Consider the following 12,061-nt stretch of genomic DNA (forward strand, 5'->3'; position numbering starts at 1 on the left):
CCTGTCAAAACATTCATTAGACTATGATTATAATGAAAAAAGTGGTTATTATAATCATAGTCTTATGAATGTTTTTGATAAAAAAAATGCGTTGCTGCCACGGATGTCCTCTTTGGTTTGGAGTGAGTGTGTGAGTGTGAGTTTGGATAAACATGTAACGCTGGTTGGAACAGTATTTAATTCGCTTGGAACAGTATTTATAGCGGCGTGTATTGCAGTATACTAGACGTGTAGCAGTCGAGGGACGCATAAAACCGCATTTTCCTCAAGTGATACTGCTGCAAGAAATTTATCCTACTGATATGTTTCAATCTGCCATTGTAAAAGAATTACTAATTGAAACTGATAGAAAACCGCTGTTCGAGTATCTTGTGCTGTGTCACTTGACTTTCATTGACGCGCGTTTTTTCGTCGTGGCGGGGTATAGGAGATTGATTCTCCCGCTCAGAAAAAACAACTGTTTTTTTCGTGGGATGAACCCACGATTAGCGGCGTAACCCCTATGTAGCTTTAGTCTGCTGGACCACCCGTACCATGTTTATCACTAAATGTTCGTGTGTTACAATAATTCTAGATAAGCGTTAAAATCAATATTAAGTACCAACACAAAACATAGGAACATCACGTAAACCATCAACTGCGATATACAGATAATATAATTGTTACTGAAGCGTAACTAAAGCTGAAGAAGTAAAGGCGTTGTAGAATATGCTGGAAGGCAGCGACCTCTGTCGTCATTCTGGACCAAAACTCCTCACACGGGTCCCATGATGGAAGAGTCGCCGGGTCCGTCAGCCCAGTGTGGCGGCCATGTTGCTTTCACGGATGGCCTGTCCTTGACCTTGTCGTAGTAGGCACTAATGGCAGGATATTTCGAGATGTCAATGCCGAGTCTCACCCCGAAGGCGACATACGGGAAGAAGAAGACATCCGCCATTGTGAAGTTGCTGCCGGCCACGTACCCTCCGCTCTGTAGCAAGTGAGACATTTAATAGTGACCACAAATAATAATCACCGTTTTCTTCTAGTATTTACACACAATAAGCTATTCTGATACGGTTGTAACATGGCGTCGAGTAATTAGAAAAGCCATCGGAATAGCGTACTTATATAGAAATCGATGGCGTATGCAGCTTCAAACAACGGGTGTGGGGAATCAAACACTGGAAATGGGGAATCAAACAACAGGTATGGGGAATCAAGCACGGGGTATAAGGAATCAAACACTGGAAATGGGGAATCAAACAACAGGTATAAGGAATCAAACCCCGGGTATTGGGACTTAAAAACTGGGTATGGGGAATCTTACGCCGAGTATGCAGAATCAAACACCCTTTATGCGGAATCAAACACCGGGTAAGGGAATCAAACACCCGTTTTGGGCAATTAAACACCGGGCAAGGGAATTAAACACCGGGTATAAGGAATCAAAGACTGGGTATTGGGAATCAAACACTGAATATGGAGAATCAAAGACGGGATAAGGGAATTAAACATCGAGTATTGGGAATCAAAGGCTGTGTATGGTAATCAAACACTGGGTATGGGGAAATCAAACACCAGGTATGGGGAAATCAAACACCAGGCATGGGGAAATCAAACACCAATGATGGGGAAGTCAGACACTAGATATGGGGAAGTCAAACACCAGGTATGGGGAAATCAAAAACCAGGTATGGGGAAATCAAACACCAGATATTGGGACCAAACACCAGGTATGGGGAAGTCAAACACCAGGTAAGGGGATCAAACACCAGATGTGGGGAAGTCAAACACCAGGTATGGGGAAATCAAACACCAGGCATGGGGAAATTAAACACCGGATATGGGGAAATTAAACACCAGATATGGGGAAGTCAAACACCAGGTATGGGGAAACCAAACACCAGGTAAGGGGAAATCAAACACCAGGCATGGGGAAATCAAACACCAGGTAAGGGGAAATCAAACATCAGGCATGGGGAAATCAAACACCAGGTATGGGGAAATCAAAAACCAGGTAAGAGGAAATCAAACCCCAGGTACGGGTAAGGGATATAAGAGTATAGTAATACAACCCCTAGCGAGGTCCGCATGATAAGTAACGGTACATACAGCCGCGAGGTAGTCCTCCCATCTCCTCAACTCAGTCCGAACATCTTCGTACTTCGTCTTCAACAGCTCCTGAAATACAAGAAACAACATTGCGCCAGGGATAGAGGGGCATATCATACAATGTAAACATGTGTTGTGGAAGATCAACTGGTGGGTGATGATGTGAGCAACAATCCAGGGGCGAAATCTCTCATAAACAGTCATGCAGCGACTGACATGCATGTAATCTTCACCCGATGATCGGGTGCGTGGATTTTTGCTTTCACATAATGTTCTTATTTGTTGCTCCAAGTTTTAAACACGAGAGATTGTTCACTGGACATTCTAGACATTCCGAAAATAGAAACGTGAAACTGTTCGGATTCTTCTCTCTATTTGTAACCAAAATCCCACCCCAACCCCAGGTACCCCGAAATATTAATCGGCACGATCCCAAGATATAGCCGTTCTACACTATAACCGCTTAACGCACCTCATCCAGCTTGTCTTTGGGAGTCCTGGAACTATATTGAACGAGGTTTATGACGACGCAGCTGTTCAAGGTATCCACCTGCAGAATCAGAATAAACAGATAAACCGAACGTGTACGACACTTTGAGAGAACACATACTGAGCGTTTTCCGATACTATATACGTCCGCATAAATGTATTAGTGCTTTTGTCCGAGCCTCACCCCGAAAGTAGGATCATATATGAGAGTGTCCATTTTCCAAAGGTCACAGACCCTTCTTTAACTGACTTATCACAGCGAAACAATCAGCTCAGTTGACTCATCTTTTGTGGATATACCTTTGTGACATATGTAATTTCCACAGCAAATCATTTCACTATTACGCAATTCCTTCTGTGTCAAGGTCAGCTGTATGCCGTCACAATCAGCTTGTGTGCAGGTACAAATGCAATCAGCCACAACAACCTAACATTCTGTTTGTAACCTGTAGTATTCATATAAAAGCAGGCCTCTTGTCACAATCAGGTATTATACAGCCTCAGTGTGTTTTGTCGCAGTCACAAGCTGGTATACAAGTATATAGTCACAATCACCTAGTCTTGAGTCACAATTAACAGGTTTTCTTTTCTCTCAAATGGACAATAAGCTAGAATGCAGTCTCTGATTACAATAGACACGACGTTTACAGACAGGGGTTTTCAAGTAGGTTCGAGATGTTTTGTACGTTTACATTGTTTCTATCTCGAATTTCGAAGTAGACCGATTTCTCTCACCTCGGCAACTCTCTGCAAGACTCGGGCATACTCAGAGATGTCGGTTGGTACCAGCTTCGTACCTTGGCCTGGAAATTTTCTCTGCACAAAAAAGTAAACATCATTATATTATGAAACTGTGAGCTGACCCGTCGGGTTTGATGTATTTGTAAAGTATACTATCATTTAGGTCCGTGTCAGTTTAATATGTTATATGACTGCTTCCTTGCCAATACCAGCCAATTGTTACCCAACCCTTTGTATAAAATAGAGCCCAAGTCAAGGCCCATTCTCATCGTTGAGTGCTTAATCCCCATCTAACATTATCTTAATCCGTAAGGGGCGGTCGGGTGGCCTAGTGGTTAAAGCGAAGACCCGGGTTCGATTCCCGACACGGGTAAAATGACTGACCGAAATGCTATCCCTTTTGTCTGTTTAATGTACAGGAAACGTTCGGCGTATCTCAAGCAAGTAACGTATTTGCGTAATGCAATATGGCCATCAAAAATCAATAAATCTTCCATATTTGAGATTAGGTCCCATATATTGATGAAAAAAGCATGTGTTGTATTGCGAAAGAGCCATATTTTGTTTCTTAAAAGATATTCACAACTACTGAACGTGTTCGACGATTGACAAATCAAATTGGACGCCAATTTCAAGATGGCCGACAAGTTTCCTAACTGTGAGAATAGACTGTGGAATCTTTTAACTCTAAAAGAGTGTGTATGACTGATATGCATAATAATAACTTGGCACACTAACTCATTGACGTATAGTTAACACTTTTAAATTCGAAACTCGGTCACCAGATCCCTCTGGTGGACCAAACTTTCAAGATGCCAAACGATTGATGGATAGACATAGAATATCACTGTTGGAAGACACTGTTGGACTACACTGTTGGTCTCTGATGACATATATGAGTGATTTAAACTGCTACATTGTTGTAAACAGACCCAAGGACGCGTGTAGAGTACTTATTCATTTGCATAAGTCAAATATGGCCACCAAATATTAATATTTATGTCTAAAATGACACGTTTTGGTGAGTTTAAAAATCAGTGCTGTTTGTTATTGTCTGTATCTAGTTATTATAAAAACTGTAACAAGTTTTGTTTTCATTCATGTAAAAAAAAGTATGTCCACATCAGGTCCCCCCAAAATACCAACAGTATCCAGTATAACCCCCAATACCAATATTTTAAAATAATTCTGAAAAAGATTTGACTCCCAGCTCATTCAATTACATGATTGTGTGATTCATGAACATTATTATGTGAAGAATAGTGGAAAGTTGTCAGGGTGAATGTTGAAACTAGACGTTGCATGATCATTATGTGAAGATAGTGGAAGGTTGTCAGGGTAAATGTTGAAGCTAGACGTTGCATGATCATTATGTGAAGATAGTGGAAGGTTGTCAGGGTAAATGTTGAAACTAGTCGTTGCATGATCATTATTATGTGAAGATAGGGGAAGGTTGTCAGGGTAAATGTTGAAGCTAGACGTTGCATGATCATTATGTGAAGATAGTGGAAGGTTGTCAGGGTAAATGTTGAAGCTAGTCGTTGCATGATCATTATGTGAAGATAGTGGAAGGTAGTCAGGGTGAATGTCGAAGTTAGACGTTGCATGATCATTATTATGTGAAGAATAGTGGAAGGTTGTCAGGGTAAATGTTGAAGCTCGACGTTGCATGACCATGACACCTCGAACGCCTCAACAGCTTTGTCATCATCAGCCTGTTCCATGGCATTCCCCGCACATAACACTTAAATGAAACCATATGTCTGGAAAGTGCTCTTTCTTGTCTTACAGTCTCTTTTGCAATTACAGCAGACGATGTCCATGAGTGCTGAAAGGGCTGCTGGCTGATCTGTCTGTATTGGTAAGCACAGTCCATCTGCCATCTGCCATCCTCACTCCAATGGATTCATATTGAACGATTTCCAGTCCATTATCTGGTAGTAGACATGGGGGCTGTGGTATCTTGTGGCTGCAGAGGATGGTGTCAGTGTGTGTGCTTCTACATGCGATAGGTTCTTCGTCACCTTCTCACACAATCCCTTGTACCTTAAGCTATCCAGTCTTTCCTCCTTACATCCGCCATATAAAGACACAAGTTAATGTTCACCTGTTTCGCATGTACAGATCTGCACCCAGGTCTAATTCAGTTTGTCACCCAGATGGGCAATAAAGAGCTGATTTGTTTGCGTTGTTCAAGAATACTACCTTCTTCGCATCTTCCCGAGGCAAGAGAGTTTACTGACTATATAAATCCAGTTTCCAGCCTTGTCGAACTATGTGGGACTTATGGAGTTATGTACTGACTGGACTTACGAGTCTATGCCTAGTCCAATCAAAATTGCGTAATATCAACATCCTGTACGTAAACAGCCGTGCAGGTTTCGGTCGATTACAGGATTTACAAAGCATGTGTACCGCCAACTTGGCGTCAACGGATATTGTCCAAATCTCTTCATGTTTTTAATCAAGGGGCTCACGTAATTTGATGCACATTGCGAACTAAGAACCTTAGTATTTAATTTTTTTTTCTTGATTATCGACCAGATCGTCCTGACTGGGCGCCACCATTTTGTTTAAAGCAAATGCAGTTGATATGGGAGGTGGAATCTGATTGGTCAAGAGGAGAGGCATAGAAGGGACATAACTTGGAATAGCCACTGATGGCGCTACGATCAAGCCCAGAAATTCCAGCGTAGTTTGGCAAGGGTCGAAACTGGATTTACGTAGTTTGTTAACTGCCTTGCCTCGGGAAGATGAACCCTGCAACGACTACCAACAGCATTCACCGATACAACTTTTTCACAGTTCTTCACGTAATAATGTTCATGAATCACACAATCATATAATCAAACATTGGATCAGACTTTTTCCGATTTATATTCAAATATTGGTATTTGGTGTCTATTTTGCATTTCCATAAATGAACTAAACTAGTGTCCAAAAGAAACGATACCACCTGTTTGCAACGACATAAAAGAAAAACTAGACAATGCAGAAGTTTAGGATTGGTGTTATGCTTTTGAGAAATCCTTTCACAACATCTGTACAAATATTTCATTTCAATAAAATCTGTACAACCAATATGACAAGCCTTTAAAGATGGGTGGGGTCGAAAAATGAACATTTCGTTAGAGCACTGATCACAGAAACAACGGGAAATGTCACACCACACGTCTCAAAGTCAAGTCAGTAGCGGGTATGTCCACCGTGAGCATCAATACATGCCAGAACACGCCTACGGACTGATGACGTCAAACGTCTGATGACGTTGGGGGTGATGCGTTGCCATTCCTCGAGGAGAGATCGTTCCAAGACCTGGACGTTGACTGGAGGCACACGGCGACGTCGGATTTGCCGATCGAGGTGGTCCCATAAGTGCTCGATGGGATTCATGTCCGGTGAACATGCGGGCCATGGCAAAACCTGTACGTTGGCGTTGGCAAGGAAGTTCTGTGTCAATCTTGCTGTGTGTGGCCTTGCATTGTCATGTTGGAAAAGGAGTCCACGAGGCTGTTGCTGAATAAAGGGCACCACAACAGGCCGTAGGATGTCATCAAGACAACGCTGTGCATTCAGGTTTCCACGAATTACGACAAGCATCGTTTTGACGTCACCACATATGCCACTCCAAACCATTAACCCTCCACCTCCAAACGGCCGGACCTGTTGGATACAGTTAGGCGCCAAACGTTTCTGAAGATGAGGAATCTGCTCTCATCAGAGAACATAACACGTGCCCAGTCCCGCCGTTGCCAACGTCGAACTCGCCTGGCCCAGATCAGTCTGTTGTTCCGGTGTCGAGGCGTCAGGAGCGGTTCGCGGTAGGGATGACGTGGCCGGATACCATACTGCCGTAGTCTCCTGTAGACGGTCTGTCGACTGACCCTGTGTCCCAGTGCTGTAGCCGCCGTGGACGTTGCTGTTACAGTGCGGTTCCTCAGGTGTAACACCCGGATGTAACGATCTTCACGGGGCGTGGTTACTCGTGGTCTTCCACTCCTGGGCCTGTCTGACGTAACCGCTGCATCAACCTGGTGATAGTGATGCGTGCGCAGCCCAACCTTCTGGCGACGACGACGTGTGACTCTCCTTGTTGGACCATTCTAACGGCTCTCTCTCTCTCGATGGCTGTCAAACGTGGCATATCTTGTGTTCTTTTTGTTGCTGTGATATCAACGTGTCTGATCAGCCGTTTTATACAGTTGTTATGCACGTGCAGAACATGCTAGAGAGGGAAATGTCACTTTCACGAAATTTACGTTTTTTCCCGGAAGTGATCACGTGTTCCCGATATTTTATATCGACTATGCTGTGTTTGGGATGTGCAATACGAATTGGCATGTTTTCATACTAGACAATTCACTTAGTAAAAAACAATTTTGAAAATAAGTTGGTATCGTTTCTTTTGGACACTAGTTTACATGGGATATAACTCAAAGATTACTTGTGAAACAACTGGTTGGGCTTAATTCTGAGAGGACATAATCCGGTCATACTTATTTCCAAGAAGTATGTATATGAATGAAAACAAAACTTGTTATAGTTTTATTGTCATGGTAATAACTAGATACAGACAATAACAAACAGCACTGATATTTAAACTCACAAAAACATTTTAGACATAAATATTAATATTTGGTAGTTATATTGGACTGATGCAAATGATCAAGTACTCTACATGCGTCCTTAGGTCTGTTTTCCACAATGTAGCAGTTCAAATCACTCATATATGTCATCAGAGACCAACGGTGTATTGACATTCCATGTCTGTCCATCAATCTCTTACCTTTGGATTTTTGGGCCACCAGGAGGCTCTGGTGAAGGAGTTTCTTATCAACAAGAGTAAAGTATTCTAGAGTGAGTAAGTGTGCCAAGTTATATGCATATGAATCCTAATTCCAAATTCCAAACCTCCACATTATTCTTTTCACCCATCTACTATCAAGCTGTGGAATGATATACCATTAAATGAAATAACTTGTGGTTGAACTCAACATTTTAAGATACTTATAAGTATAAGTGAGCCCAAGGCCCCATCGTACTTCTCTTTTGGACAGAGAAATCATAATATTATACATAGTAAGCTAAGGCATAAAAGGCTAGTCAGTTAAATTATGAGTTACGTAGACTAGTATAAAAGATACAGCAGAATGTTTATGTGGTAGTAAAAGTGAAAATGTATATCATGTTTTCTTTGAACGTGACTCGTTTATTGAAGAAAGTGTCCTTTTACTATGAAACATAAGTAGTGTAGCCGAAAATACACTAACTGATCTCAATTTGATATTCAATGGAATTTTGGGATTTACCAGAACAAGATGACATACAATGTATAAAAAGTTATATACGTAATACAAAGAGATTTATGTAAACTATATTTTTCTTACTGTTACCTTATCTTTCCTACAGGAAAACGTTACTTTCAGGACATATTGAGGACTACGCGACTTGTAACTAAAAGCATCCCCCCGTACCCCACAAGAGGATTTGTCCCTGAATGACAAAAGTCGGTCACGAATGAAATAATGCCAGAAATGAAATTTCCAGCAGGTTTGATAAGGGCTGATAAAGAACTGTGACTAACTCAGCTACCACACAACAAAGCTATCTATCATGACCCGCCCTCAACAACGTGAACTGTTGTTTGTGATGTAGTCGGTTGTAAACATAACGCCACTTAACAATGTTACAGTACTCACATGATACTATTGCCTGGCCCCCTGCCCCCACAACCCCAATCCCAACCCCAACCCCACACACACCCTGTGTAACCCCTATCCTGATAAATATAAAGAGGTTCAAATTTTGTTTTCACAAAATCTTGATGTGTTTCTGGTTTACCTCAAGATAGAAGCAGATGGCGTTGGACTCGTTTACAACAACGTCGCCATCTTTGAAGGTCGGCACCTGAAACAAATTGAATCAATTTAATTGATGCACTAGAGACTTATTATATATGAAATATCCACATTTAGGGCGCAGATGATGGGATTCTGGAGATAGATATATTTGTGTAAAAGACATATTTTAACAAACATTTACAAAACTAACTTATTATTTATAATGTAACGATTTCGACAAAAGAAAGTATGAACAATAGAGATGTGTGGTTGGATTGAGAAAGCACATTTTGCTAAGGTTCAGACGACATATGTATTCATATTAACATTTCCATCTTGAATAATGGACATCCGTGGTTGAACTGTGAGAGCACAATTTGCTTCGCTTCAGACAAGTACGCTTCAACGTACCAAAATATTTAGAAAAAGTAACATCTGATTCATGATTTAGCTATTTCGACAAAAAGTCTCTTGAATTATAGAGTATGTGGTTTAACGGATGCCGCCATGCAACCCGCGAGCAGTGTCTGTAATCTTCGGGTTGAAGAAGGAAGAAAGGGTATTGCGTTTTAAATTAATATTTATATTGTCTGATCGATGTTCTCTATCCATTACATATTTCTTTTGATTAAAAAATAACAGTTCGATTTAAAGGAAACAAAATGTTTTGTAAATAACAGTACCCATGACAAAGCAATTTTTTTTCATACGTCTAGTCGCATCTTAAGCAAGTACATAGAGACTCGAATGTGTTACGGCTGACCTAAATAGCTCAATGAAAATATGAATTTAAGTACAGCTCTTCAATTCCGATATTTAGTGTTATTATTATGCTATAATTAACAATTATTGCACCCCAAGCGACTCCAAACGAAGTCGATGACGATGCACTTTTGAGGCCCATGACATTAAGCCACCTACCTGCCCTCGAGGGTTGAGTTTCACGATTTCCTCCGATTTGTGTTCATTTTCGCTGAAGGAAATCTTCTTATTCGGGTAGCCCGCCAGTCCCTTTTCTTCCAGCGCTATCATGGCCTTCCAGCAAGGAATGCTCCCAGAACCCCAGTACAGAAACATGTTGGACGACATGTTGGAAACGCTCAGTCGTTATACAGTTTCTCTTCACTGTGTGGTTTGGACCCGAAGTACTGTGTAGTCATGGGGAATGTTCGGGGAGGTGTGTCAGTTCATAGGTCATAGGTCAAGGGCGACAATAGCCGAGAGCCGCGATATGGTCCTACGGTCAAGACATCAACGTACGTGCTCATAGGTTTCACCATAGCAGTAACGTGTAAGACCTGCAGCACTTCGGGATTCCCCGCAATCGTTCTCGCTGAAGAAAAACTTCTTATTCGGTAGTCCCATTTCTGCCAGCCCCAACATTTCAACAATGTTACTGTATCACATTGTTTCTGTTGAGATTCGGTAGAAGCTCACTGAATTGTATTTGGACCGTGATTGGTTGTCGGGAATTAAGTAATAGTTAATTTAAGCAGTTTTGAGGAAGTTAATATATATAGATGCTAGTGTCATGTGTAAATTTCCGGAATACAGCGCATTGAGATAGAGTGAAATCAGAAACATGTGGAATATTCTATGTTGTGAGGCCACTGTGTGGAAATTTCCAGAAGCTAGTTAGACTGTAGGGGACAAGAGTGTTCCTATCGTATCTCTCTCACATATTTCATGATATCAAGTCCAGCTTTCGTGTGAAGGTCACTAATCATTCCTGATTCCCTGCCTAAGCCTTTATCGGAAGCTCAACCACTGTCGCCGCTAAGTGAATATTCTATTATTACTGATTTTGGCTATCACCACTGTATTTGTATATTTGATATGATTTTTATTGATTTGTTAACCAAGGTATTTTGGTTATACATTTGTGTGTTTTGTTTTTATTATTTAAATTTCAGCAGTTTGATATCATGCAAATATGGGAATCAGTTTAACACATTTAACATTTGTATTCCATTTGTTGGTTGCTTGTCGGTTTCACACTAGGTTCGTTTTACATTTCTGGGTTCACATACTGTTTCAGTTTGGGAATCGACACGTAACAAAAGATGCAGTGGGATAGAAAAAGTAATTAAGATTCAATTTCTTTGAAAATATTCAAAATGCAAGAATACTATGTGTGTGCGTATGCGCGCGCGCGTGCGTGCGTGCGTTGTGTGTTTAATTACAAATATTCCAGCTTGATAACGGTAAGAATCTATATGCAATAAACCAGAACTTGTTATCCATAAAGTTGTACGTTTTCTGAATAACTTTCTAGTTTGAATTTCCTTGAAAATATGAACATATCCTCGAAAGAACAATACAAGTACCTACGTTCTCCATGAGTAGATTAAACTGTATGTTATTATTTTACTACTTTTAGAAGATGCTACCTCCACTTACACATATTTTTCCCTTTTACGTATCTTTAATTTATGTAAATTAATATGTAAAAGATTTACAGTCATGATATTTATCCTTGCTTTTCAGAGTTTTGCTATAAATGAGGGAAAATATGTTTTGTGTAATGGTACAGATGTGATCATCTGATACCCTTTCACAATGCTTAGTTACAAGGTGGCTGCTTCATCTAAGCAAATAATCATCTGCTAGCAGAGACTAAATTCTCATGTCCAGCACATGCACTGTCTGTTTCCAGAGAGATTCAGGCAGAATTCAACAGTATTACAGCCACACTGACATAAATAGTAACCAAAGCTACTAGCTTTTGTTTATGGGTACTTGACTTGTGTCAAGGGTATCAATACAAAGATAAAGCTGACAATATATCATTTTAATTTCAAATATATTACATATGTAGATATTTCTAACACCATATATCTATAAGAGTGATGATATTTTATATCAAAGTGGACACAATTTATGGATAACAAGTTCTT

The 12,061-nt window shown here is 40.6% G+C and overlaps 1 protein-coding gene across 1 annotated transcript; it reads right to left on the reverse strand.

The window, feature by feature from the left end:
* Positions 1-613: 613 nt before the first annotated feature.
* Positions 614-10,267, reverse strand: LOC139460248 (glutathione S-transferase A-like). The gene is made up of 6 exons (XM_071241759.1): positions 10,086-10,267; positions 9,166-9,231; positions 3,319-3,399; positions 2,567-2,644; positions 2,095-2,163; positions 614-970 (listed from the first exon to the last, which is right to left on the reverse strand). The coding sequence occupies exons 1-6, from the start codon at positions 10,251-10,253 to the stop codon at positions 755-757; spliced, it is 678 nt and encodes a 225-aa protein (XP_071097860.1). The 5' UTR covers positions 10,254-10,267; the 3' UTR covers positions 614-754.
* Between the last annotated feature and the right edge of the window lie 1,794 nt (positions 10,268-12,061).

This window comes from Haliotis cracherodii, unplaced genomic scaffold (genome assembly GCF_022045235.1).
Source record: "Haliotis cracherodii isolate W230 unplaced genomic scaffold, xgHalCrac1.p SCAF_1, whole genome shotgun sequence".
Classification (NCBI taxonomy): domain Eukaryota; kingdom Metazoa; phylum Mollusca; class Gastropoda; order Lepetellida; family Haliotidae; genus Haliotis; species Haliotis cracherodii.